At 39.6% G+C, this 12,245-nt stretch overlaps 1 protein-coding gene across 3 annotated transcripts in view; it reads right to left on the bottom strand.

Annotated features, from left to right (window-relative positions):
- Positions 1-12,245, bottom strand: part of CHID1 (chitinase domain containing 1) — a 127,077-nt gene that overhangs the window by 57,019 nt on the left and 57,813 nt on the right. Inside the window, exon 11 of one of the 3 annotated variants that reach the window (XM_068399360.1) lies at positions 10,940-11,023. The exons of the other annotated variants lie outside the window; for them this stretch is intronic. Within the exon in view, the coding sequence (XP_068255461.1) occupies positions 10,963-11,023 (61 nt within the window). The 3' untranslated portion in view covers positions 10,940-10,962. Of the gene's footprint in view, positions 1-10,939; positions 11,024-12,245 lie in introns of those variants that run through there. 3 annotated transcript variants of the gene reach the window in all.

Here is a 12,245-nt window from a genome sequence, read left to right as displayed (position 1 = left end):
TAGATACAGAATCGTTACTGAAGAACAAACTGCGTATTGAAATCAATTCCAAGCTGTTTCATTTGTACTAAAAATCTCAATATTTGCTGAAGTTCAAATGCAGATCTCTTACCAGCAATACGCCTAGAACTAAAATACATACACATTTGCTTTTCTGATAGTTCAAATAAAGGGAAGAGGTTAAATAAACTCCTAAGGTTTCACAGCGAAGTCAACAGCAGAACTGAGAAAGAAAATGAAAAAGGGAAGTTTTAGTTCTATTAAAGATTCTGCCTTTTCACCTTCATATTCCTTTCCTTTCCCTTCAGAAATATAACTTTGAATTTTTATTTTGCTAGCCAAAAGAACAAGGGTCTCTCTCCACAGATGCTTGACTCTTTTGAATAAGCTTTCCTATCATTTGCTTTCCAAACTCCAGAACAGTTCTAGTCTTATATTACACTTTGCTTTAGAGGGGATGAGGGGCTTTGATCCTCCCTGGCATAGCACCATTAGTTATCAGGCATATTGACTGGAAATACAGATTTAGCAAAAATACAGCCAAAAGAAAGGAAAACATTTACACAGCACTGTTCTCCTCAGATACCATGTTGGCAGTAGCCAGTAGTGAAAGACGGGGGCCTCAGTCTGACAGTCCTAGCACAAAAACATTCTGAAGGTGGAAAGTCCTATGTCACAGGGTCAGGTTGTTTAAAGGATGGCTTCAAGTTAGAATAATAAAAGCTGTATTTAAACATAAATAGAAACTGTTCGAATACAGACAGTAATACATGGGAAAAGCTTATGTCGTAGGGGCAAAAGGGTTCTGGGACAGGAATTAGCAGGGCTCATTCGGAGAGCTTTAAACTAGATTTGAAGGGGGATGGGGTAGTAGCTGGGCTTGCACCACTGGGGCAACGCTCTAGTGTTGAGGTAGACCAGGAGGCCTCCCATCCCCCTGGGGTGAAATCGGTGTGCTCAGCTCGCTCCCTGAAATGCCTGTACACCAATGCACGCAGCATGGGGAACAAACAGGAGGAGTCAGAAATCCATGTTCGGTCGGGGGGCTATGATCTAGTGGCAATTACAGAGACTTGGTGGGACGCCTCGCATGACTGGAATGTGGTCACGGATGGCTATGTCCTGTTCAGGAAAGACAGGCCACTAAGGAGAGGTGGTGGAGTTGTTCTTTATGTGAGTGAGCAGCTAGAATGTATTGAGTTCTGTCCAGGGGTGGATCAGGAGCGAGTTGAGAGTTTGTGGGTGCGAATTAAGGGGCAGGCTGGCAGGGGTGATACTGTTGTGAGTGTCTATTACAGGCCACCGGATCAGGATGAGGAGGGTGATGAGGCCTTCTACAGGCAGCTGAGAGCAGTCTCGCAATTACAGGGCCTGGTTGTCATGGGGGATTTCAACTACCCTGATATTTGCTGGGAGGCCTACTCAGCCAGCCATCCTCAGTCCAGGAGGTTCCTCCAGTGCATTGATGATAACTTTCTGATGCAAATGGTGGATGAGCCAACTAGGAGAGGAGCGCTGCTGGATCTTATCCTTACTAACAAGGAGGGTCTGGTTGAAGCAGTAAAGGTTGAGGGCAGCCTTGGCTGTAGTGACCATGAGATGGTAGAGTTCAGGATCTCATGTGGCAGGAACAGAATATCTAGCAAAATCACAACCCTGGACTTCAGTAGGGCCAACTTTGACCTTTTCAAGCAATTGCTAGGGGAAATCCCATGGGACAGGGTACTAGAAGGTAAGGGGGCTCAAGATAGTTGGTTAGCATTCAAGGACTGCTTCTTCCGAGCTCAAGATCAGAGCATCCCAACAGGTAGGAAGTCAAGGAAGGGTACCAGGAGACCTGCATGGTTGAACAGGGAACTGCTGGGTAAACTCAAGTGGAAGAAGAGGGTGTACAGATCGTGGAAGGAGGAGCTGGCCACTTGGGAGGAATATAAGTCTGTTGTCAGAGGATGTAGGGAGGCAACTAGGAAAGCTAAGGCCTCCTTGGAATTAAACCTTGCAAGAGAGGTCAAGGACAACAGAAAGGGCTTCTTCAAATACATTGCAGGTAAAGCCAACACTAGAGGCAATGTAGGCCCACTGATGAATGAGGTGGGGGTCCTGGAGACAGAGGATAAAAAGAAGGCGGAGTTACTGAATGCCTTCTTTGCCTCTGTCTATACTGCTGGAGGCTGTCCTGAGGAGCCCCGGACCCCTGAGGCCCCAGAAGAAGTCAGGATAGAGGAGGAATCTGTCTTGGTTGATGAGGGCTGGGTCAGGGACCAATTAAGCAATCTGGACATCCATAAATCCATGGGCCCTGATGGGATGCATCCGCGGGTGCTGAGGGAGCTGGCGGAAGTCATTGCTAGGCCACTCTCCATCATCTTTGCTAAGCTGTGGGCAACGGGAGAGGTGCCTGAGGACTGGAGGAAAGCGAATGTCACTCCAGTCTTCAAAAAGGGCAAGAAGGAGGACCCGGGTAACTATAGACCGGTCAGCCTCACCTCCATCCCCAGAAAAGTAATGGAACAACTTGTCCTTGGTGCTGTCTCTAGGCACATCAAGGATAGGGGGATCATTAGGGGCACTCAACATGGCTTCACCAAGGGGAAGTCATGCTTAACCAACTTGATAGCCTTTTATGAGGACATAACCCGGTGGATAGATGATGGTAAAGCTGTGGATGTGGTCTATCTTGATTTCAGTAAAGCGTTTGACACGGTCTCCCACAGCATCCTCGCAGCTAAACTGAGGAAGTGTGGTCTGGATGATCGGGTAGTGAGGTGGATTGTGAACCGGCTGAAGGAAAGAAGCCAGAGAGTGGTGGTCAATGGGACAGAGTCCAGTTGGAGGTCTGTGTCTAGCGGAGTCCCTCAAGGGTCGGTACTGGGACCAGTTCTATTCAATATATTCATTAATGACTTGGATGAGGGAATAGAGTGCACTGTCAGCAAGTTTGCTGATGACACAAAACTGGGAGGAGTGGCTGACACACTGGAAGGCTGCGCAGCCATTCAGAGAGACCTGGAGAGGCTGGAGAGTCGGGCGGGGAGAAATTTAATGAAATATAACAAGGGCAAGTGTAGAGTCCTGCATCTGGGCAAGAGCAACCCCATGTACCAGTACAAGTTGGGGACAGACCTGTTGGAGAGCAGCGTAGGGGAAAGGGACCTAGTGGACAGCAGGATGACCATGAGCCAGCAATGTGCCCTTGTGGCCAAGAAGGCCAATGGCATCCTGGGGTGTATTAGAAGGGGTGTGGTTAGCAGGTCAAGAGAGGTTTTCCTCCCCCTCTACTCTGCCCTGGTGAGGCCGCATCTGGAATATTGTGTCCAGTTCTGGGCCCCTCAGTTCAAGAAGGTCAGGGAATTGCTAGAGAGAGTCCAGCGCAGAGCCACGAAGATGATTAAGGGAGTGGAACATCTCCCTTATGAGGAGAGGCTGAGGGAGCTGGGTCTCTTTAGCTTGGAGAAGAGGAGACTGAGGGGTGACCTCATTAATGTTTATAAATACGTAAAGGGCAAGTGTCATGAGGATGGAGCCAGGCTCTTCTCAGTGACATCCATTGACAGGACAAGGGGCAATGGGTGCAAGCTGGAACACAGGAGGTTCCACATAAATACGAGGAAAAACTTCTTTACGGTGAGGGTGACTGAACACTGGAACAGGCTGCCCAGAGAGGTTGTGGAGTCTCCTTCTCTGGAGACATTCAAAACCCGCCTGGACGCGTTCCTGTGTGATATGGTCTAGGTAATCCTGCTCCAGCAGGGGGATTGGACTAGATGATCTTTCGAGGTCCCTTCCAATCCCTAACATTCTGTGATTCTGTGATTCTGTGATTCTGTGATGGAGGTGCAAAAGGCAAGGCAGGTCATATAGTTAAAAGCATATCTTCAGGCAACGGGATTCAAAAGTTCTGGTCAAAGGTTGCAAATGCATCCCTTAAATCAGATGGCTACTTCAGGACAAACTGACTATTTGAAGCCGTTCGTTTTTGTTAAAATAGGGGAACAATAATTCCAGATAAAGAATCCATTGATCAATGATTGCTTTAGTATTCTGTTAAGCTTGGAAACATGGCTACAGATAATTAGTCAGTACATTACAATGATTAAAATGCCAAAACACTAAAGGAAAGAGAACAAGGGAAATGGAGGACACTTTGTGCCATTGCACTAGAGCATTATAACATGGTCATCCACAATGTACGTTACACCTAATATCCTAATACTAAAACTACTTGGGTTTTATGCATCCTTAAAAAGATAACTGTACTAAATGGGAAGATGCTCCAACCTTTAACAGCTATGAAAGGGATTACATACAGAGAATCATTGCTCTACATACTGAAATGAGCAGCTTTTTATAAAGAAGTTAAATTCAGAATTTGAACATTTTGAAGTAAATAAATATATAATTCTATCACTTATGCCACAATTTTATGTTTTTTATGTCTGTCTTCAAGGCCCAGCGCCTGTGTAGAAACAGTCAACCTACTTTTCCTTTTTTAAAAATATGACTCAGACTTATTTCTGCAAGGATTTTTTTCCCCTATTTCTATTAATATTGCTAGTTCAACTCATCTATTACTGGCTACCAGAGAATATAATTAGACTGTGGAAAGTAAAATCAGCTTAAAACTGACATAACAATACTGAATAAATAAATATACCATCATTTTTCACATTATGCATTTATATAAATGAGGGAAGGTTAATTTCCAAAGCCTTCTCTCTCTCATTACTCTTCTTGCCTTTATGTCTGATTTTGTGCTGGCTGAGGACTCATTTTCATGAACCAGTAATTTTTCAATGGATGTAGATTATCCGAGCTACAGGCTTTATGTGTAAAATATGCTAAAATAGATAAATGTTAAAATGTGTTTCTCATTCCCAATAACAATGAAAACAAAGATTTCAAACTGAAAATTTAATGTGAAAATAAGCTCTGAAAAGAAATTTATTATCCTGTGAACAAAAAGTTTTTATTGTATAAATCAGCAGCTTTTTAACAATTTTCAGGTCAAGAAACAACCTATTACTAAAATTCAGATACCAAAGAAATTAAAGCTGCCAAAATATTTTAATTGCAGAGATTTCCAAACTCTTGCAAGGAGGAACAGAGATATTTAAACAGCAGATGAATAAATGTCAGAATCCAAAAGATTCAGAACAGTGATCGAAATATAAACAGCCAAGCAGAAAATATGACCTAGATTAGGTAATACTGCTCTAATGGTCTGTGAGCACATTTTGGAATATACGATACTAAGGAGGCAGAAAAAAAAATTTTGAAATAACCCATTCTTGAGATTTTAAACCTTCTATAGGTATCACAGTGAATTACACTAGACTGCTCTGGTGGTTTTTCTACACAGAATGTACCAAAATAACAGTGTTAAAACTCCAAAGATAACTTCCCATCAGACCCATGTGAACAGAAACACTCTAATTTCAAATGAGAAGCTGTCAACACGTAGCAGAGTAGAGAGGGTGATTTTAAATCGTGTCCATTGCTAAGAAGGGAATTCTAGTAACTAACTGCAGTGAACTTGGAGAAAGTGAACAGAAAAGAAATTATTTAGAATGCAATTCTGAACAGCACATGTCAAAATATGCACATTAATGTCATTTGAAACAAATGGTTCCATGTCAGCTCTAGAAAACAAATTTTTTTCCATGCTCCAGAACTATCACTATTTTTGAAAACATGTACTTTTCCTTACTGCAGCTAAAAGATCACTTATTTTCTTATACAGGATTACCGAGGAGTCCTTCAGAACAAATTGTTTCACCTATTGCCACAGACTCCCTACTGCTTAAATCTATCTACCAATGCACTTGAAGATTTTAAGTTTATGTTCCTAATACACTCCCTATTTATATATCTCTCTCTCACAATACTATAAAACAGATTCTCACAAAACTTTACTTATCCTGGAATATCTTACTGTACATAGTAATGCATGCCATCACTCCTTTATTATGCAGCGTGATAATGACAATTTCACAGAAGACTAATGGCAAACGGTTTCTTTGCAAATTATCAGTGTTTTACTTCAGGCAATCTCATGATTTAATATCAGATTTTTGCTTTAAAGACCCTCAGATCTTCAATTATTCTTAATACAGTTGCTAATTAAATGCTGCCAGTCAACTACAGGGTTCCAGGCGTATCTTATGCTTAATATTCTCTTTATAGATTTCCTCAAGCAAGACTCTAGGGGTAAGGAGTAGGAAGAAAACACTTCATTTTTGGAGAGGTTTTCAGATCTAATTGAAATTTATTGGTGGGGCTCTCTATAAGCTTGACATATTACCACCAGTGGTACGGGGCTTTTTTTTTTTTTTCACATGGGGAGAGACTAAATTTACTTTGTACTTATCAAGCACCTTAGTTTCTCCTGACTTAAATTTTAATTGATTTTCTTAAGACGAAGCTGGTTTTGGTTGACAGTTTCCATGACCAGACTGATCAGGCTTTTTCATGATTAGATTTGCATGGAAGAATAAAAAGAACAGGCAAAATATTCTTGAGTATAATTGTTTCTAAATCCAAAAAAGTATCACACAGATACTGCTATACTTGACTATGCTTTTAAATGGAAGTACTGTGTCTGCTGCCCTTATCAACTCATAGTCCTAAAAATCTTATAATTAGCATCTTCAAGTAAAGGTTATGGAGACACTGACACTTAAGATTTAAACCTTTGCAACATGATATCCACTTTACAGATACAGATGCTTATAAAATTGGTTTCCAGGGTCAAACATAAGAGCAATTACAAATGACAAACAATTTACCATTCATCTTTAACTATTTTACTCATTCCCCTGTCTTTTAATTCATTTTCCCAAGGATACATACATTAGCAAAAAGAGAATTGTTCAGGAGTCCTTCAATATGAAACTCAAGTACAGAAACAAAACAAGGGTAAACTAAACACTTCAGAATGCCTGGATGAAGCTAAGACTTAATGTCCCCCCCAAAAAAACCAGCCAAACTAAACCTGTCAAAAACAGTGCAATCCCAATACAGAAGAAACTAGATTCTAGATTTTTAATTTCTAAGTGTCCTGGTTTCATTGGGATTTTGGTTTAGTTTGTGGCCAGCCATGGTGATCAGGGCCATTAGCAGCTAAATCCAGGGCAGCTGACCCAGGCTGGCCCACAGGTGTATTCCATATCATTAACAATCAAGCTCACTATAAAAGGGAGGGTTTGCTGGGGAGAGGTGGGGCTGTTTTTGCTCTGCTCTCTTCTTTCCTTCTTTCCTTCTTTCCTTCTTTCCTTCTTTCCTTCTTTCCTTCTTTCCTTCTTTCCTTCTTTCCTTCTTTCCTTCTTTCCTTCTTTCCTTCTTTCCTTCTTTCCTTCTTTCCCTCATTGGTGATGATTGGTGTTCCTGGACAACCTGCTGCAACTCTGTAGCTAAGTATACTTTTGTGTGTTTTGTGTTAGCATTTATACTGGTTTCTTTATTTTATTAAATCTGTTTAATTTTAACCCAGCAGTCTCCCTCTTTTTCCCAATTTCCTTCCTTAGTTGGGGAAGGGACATTGGGTGAGAGAAAAACTGCTACTGTTTAGCCTTGGTTGTGGGCTAAATGAAGACAGTAAGTAAGCAGCAATCAAGGTAATATGAGACATCCACATCATATTTATAACTCCAAATTTCCATGTTAACTGCAGAGACACTATGCTCCCCATTATGTTTTCAGCGTGTATTCACCAGGTAATGAAGGCTCAGCAATGCCCGTTTGCAATGATCATATTAGTTTCCCAGGTTTGGTACATAAAGGTCTCCCTAAGGATGCATGTCTCATTGATTTCTCTCCATATGCTCATAATCCACAAATGCTAAAATCTAGGACCAATTCTATAGATTATTATTCCCAATAGCAATCATAACTTCACTCGCACTGTCAATAATAAAATATATTTTTCTTCTATATTAAGTTTTCTCAAACTGTCTAGTGCCTCATTACTATAAAATGTAGAATCCAGTGAAATGTAACTATATCTAAATCCATTAAAACTTATTCAAAGCAGTGCAAGAATATGGAAAGTGACGGCTTCATTGACTTTTACCTTTCCAGGTTTATAGCTCCAAGTGATCAGCATATTAAGCACAGACCTCTATCTCACAACTATTCCTCATCTGGAAATGCCTTAAGAAAATAAGTTACTGGAACTCAAAGCCCAGGACTCAGGGAAATTTTGCTTTCACTCAAACAGGAAAAAATTTATCTTGTAAAACACTGATGTCTCTAAATTTTGATAAATATAAGGAAACACTAATAAGACAACCTCCTCTGGATTTTAACCATTGCAGTAGATAATTTTATATTCAAGATTGCAAGCACCACCTACAATCTACACCCCCACCCTGCATTTGAGTTTGGCAGTAGGACTATCCTCAATCTAACAGGAACTGAGTTACAGAATTTACAGACTCCATTTTAACCCTCTCACCCGATCAACGTCCTCACTCACAAACAGGGAAGTGCACGTACCTGCTCTAAGCCTGGCAATACAGCTACGTTGAACTTTACACACAATACCATTCTAGAGGAATTTTCTTTCCCCTCTCCAGCTTTAAGGGCAGGTAAATAACAAAAGGTAGAAGCTATTTGCAAAAGGTTTACAAAGATGTGGTATACGGAGAGATTTTCAGTTTTTTCAAAGATAGTTTCTTTCTAAAATAGGGTAACAAAACACCATTTGATTTAAACATGGAAATGACATACATAAAACTGTCGAAAGAGGTAACTATTTAGGATATATAGATATATTTTGGGCATAATCTTCTAAATTTCATTGTGTTTCCAAATAACTAATTTGTAGTAATTTTCATAATACTATATTTTTTTCCTAAAAGTAGATTAAGTAGCAGAGTCTGCCTTGAATTCCATTTTAGCCATGAACAACACTACGTTCCAGTAATATTCTGAAATGCAGCTCTCCTATTTTTAGAGCACAAAATCCAAAAACTATTTTAGCCAAAATTTTTTACTCAACATTTCTAGATCCATTTTCCTGAAATAGATATGAACTAATTTAAGGGGGAAAAACCCCACCTCCCTCTACTTCCTGGTGTTAATAATATACTGAAATATCTCATAAAAATGTAAAGAAAAAATTTATTGGACCTTATACTGCTACTGAATGTATCAGCAGAAACCTCATTCAATCTCCTGCTGTATAACTCCAAGTGTAAACAAGCTGTTTGGACAAATCAAAAGCTGTTAATGTTGTGGAACATACTTGCACTTCTATTACTTTGAAGACTATGTAGCTATAAGCTCCATTACTATTTTCTGTAAGTATTACTTCAAAGCTTCAAGTCTATTCCTAAATCTTACATATTTCCATGCTGGCTCTTGCGTCAGTTATCAAGTCCTTCCATTAGGAATTAGATCACTGTGCATACTTCATTGCTGCGATTCTCCTTTTCTCTAGAATTGTAATAAACACACATTTATTCTTGCCCTCTGAAACAACTGTGCACAAAAAACAGCCTTGAGAAATGTTAAAATATTTTAACAGAAATTTTTACACTGCCTTATGCAAAGAGTAATCAAGGTTTTGTAACTTTACCTTTTTTTTTTAATTATAGTGTTTAAAAGCATTGTGTCAAAAAGGAAAGGAGGCATTTAAATTGTATGATTCTGCCTACATCAAACTTCTAGCTCACATCAGGATCGAGCTTTTACAAGAAAAACTAACACCATACTTTGGTCTGCGTCATGGAGCAGTCTCAGAGTGCATGAAGTGGATGCTTTTTTTTTGGATGAAACAACAGCAGAAGAGGCACTCTAACTTCTAATGAATTTCAGTCCATAGGACCAGACTAGAGTCATCCCAAAGAAAAAAGCCGCAAAGACTCATGGTGTAAGCACAGGGTCGCCAGCACCACTTTTGTGCCAGCCTGCTTGACAGCATACACACAGCCAAGTAATGAAGACATGACTTTAGCATATCAGAAAAAGAAGCAAAGAACTGTACTTTATCAGGATTTACCCTAAGTTTCAGAGCTTGGTAAACAAAGCTTTGGAAGTGGTGCTCTTTAGCAAATGAAGGAGTATGTAATTGTCTTCCTACACATTCAACCAACTGAAATTATATTTGAGTTACCAAGAAAGCTCCTTCCAACTTTTAAATCTATACTGATGATATTCAGATTAGTTTCAACAGGCCTGTAACAGGTCGTATCTTCGCTTTAATTCTGACTGCTTCCCCAACAATCATGGCAATTCAATTCACTGAACAGACTAATGTTAAAATTAGATAATGAGGATTGCACAATCAGTTTTAGATTAGAAAAACTTCAAGCTGTTTTCTTTTAAGACTTAAAAGAAAAGCCTGTCTGTCAAAAAATCCAAGCATACACTACACATCAAACAATGCCCCTCCTTCAACACAATACAAATGATCTCATTACTGTCAATGTTCTAGTAAAGAGAAAAGACAATCAGAGTCTGGTTCTATTTAAGTTGCATGATAAACAAGCCCTGTCTTACAGTATCTGTATTCAGAAACAAGTATTCCATTATTTTTCAAGCCAGCCCAATTTTTCAGTCATCAGACATTAATCAACAAAAAAGTGGTCCACTTCATCAAAACCAATGGGGGAAGTAACTTAGACATAGAACACCTGGGGGAAACCAAGAAAAACAAAACCAAAAAAACCCACAAAGAAACAACCCAAGAGCACAGGATGTATTTTTCTCAGGAAAAGGACAAAAACTCTCCCAGGTTAGAAATAAGAGAAAAATATCCAGCTGCCTGGAGCCAACACTCTAGTCCATGCATCCCTGTCAGTGGTGGCTAGGTCCCAGGGTGACTGATAAACTTCATCCAGGACGCTGTCTTTTGGCTCAAAAAGAGGAGGACTTCATGCCTTCAGAATCAGAAGCTTCCCAGAGGAATCTATACTGCACACCATCCAACAAGTCAGCACAGTGCACTTAGCCAGCTCCAGGCTAACTCGTATAAAGACTAAGCATTTTCAGGAGGCCCTTTTCACACTCATCCCCAATTGATCTGCAATGGAATGGAACACAATGAGTATCTTGTGGGGGACAGTCAACACCAGGCAAAAATTAATCATTATCCTTTCAGCACTGAGCATAAGAGAGAATGGGACAATGAGAGCTACGGGACTGACAGCAGAGGAATCTGGATACACACATAGTGTTACCTGTTCTATGTTGTTTGCTATTACAATATATTTGAAGAGATTCAGTCAAGACTAGTAGTGGTTTTAGGTCCACCACTAGTGATCTCACAAGCCCAAATAAGGTTTCCAAAGCAATGAGTTTCTTTCACTTTACACTGGGTGCAGACACCCATGTGCAAATCTATGAACTTAAGTAAATTTAACTTACAGTAAAGGTTTTTGTCTCTTCCCTTTGTTTATTTTAAACCACAGAAGTATTTTTCCCAATTCCATAATGCAATCTTCTAATGGTTAGACTATAACGACAGTAAAGAACTGTATCATTATTATTTTGTCAATATTTGACTGCCTAAATATTGCCTCTAGCAAATTTACTATTGAAAAAGATCCTGAGAGACAGAGAAGAGCATGTTTCACAGCAATATGCCCACCATTTTAAATGTACATCACAACTGACTACGTTCTTTTTAAAACAGATGCACTGAGATATACACACTCACCCACAGCCAATATGCCATTGTACAACTGAACTTCAGAACCAATCATTTGCCTAATAAACACAAGCAACCTTTCCCTCATTTCAAAAGAAATAAGGAATTTATTTTACATAAAAACCAATTATAACAGCTTTTGTATTTAATGTCATATTTTGGACAAGATGAAATATGATAATGATTTTACTTCGTAAGATGTTCTATCTACTTTATATGAATTAACTAGTCTTTCACTTTCAGCTAACAGCTCATGCTCACCTTCCATTCCTAAAGGGAGGGAGAGACAGATATACCATGGAAGCCACAGAAAACAGAATATCCCAGAGGGAATTTAATAGAATAATCTCCTGAAACACTCCTGAATTACTCAGACATTTGTAATACAGAAATAACTTCTTTCCGATTTCAGGCCTAATTGTAACTCCCTCCCAACACTGCCATGATTTTACCATCTGACCCAGCTGTACAATTTAAGAAGAAAGAGCTTAACAGTTTCTCCAATGAAGCACAGAGGTGGACAACAGAACACGGGGATGTTCAATCCTATAGATTTAACTGGTCCATCAGTTTATTTGAAATATTAATATCTCCT

This window comes from Nyctibius grandis, chromosome 4 (assembly GCF_013368605.1).
Source record: "Nyctibius grandis isolate bNycGra1 chromosome 4, bNycGra1.pri, whole genome shotgun sequence".
Taxonomy (NCBI): domain Eukaryota; kingdom Metazoa; phylum Chordata; class Aves; order Nyctibiiformes; family Nyctibiidae; genus Nyctibius; species Nyctibius grandis.
Note: the sequence above shows the minus strand (reverse complement) of the source record. Positions and strands in the feature narration are given on the sequence as shown.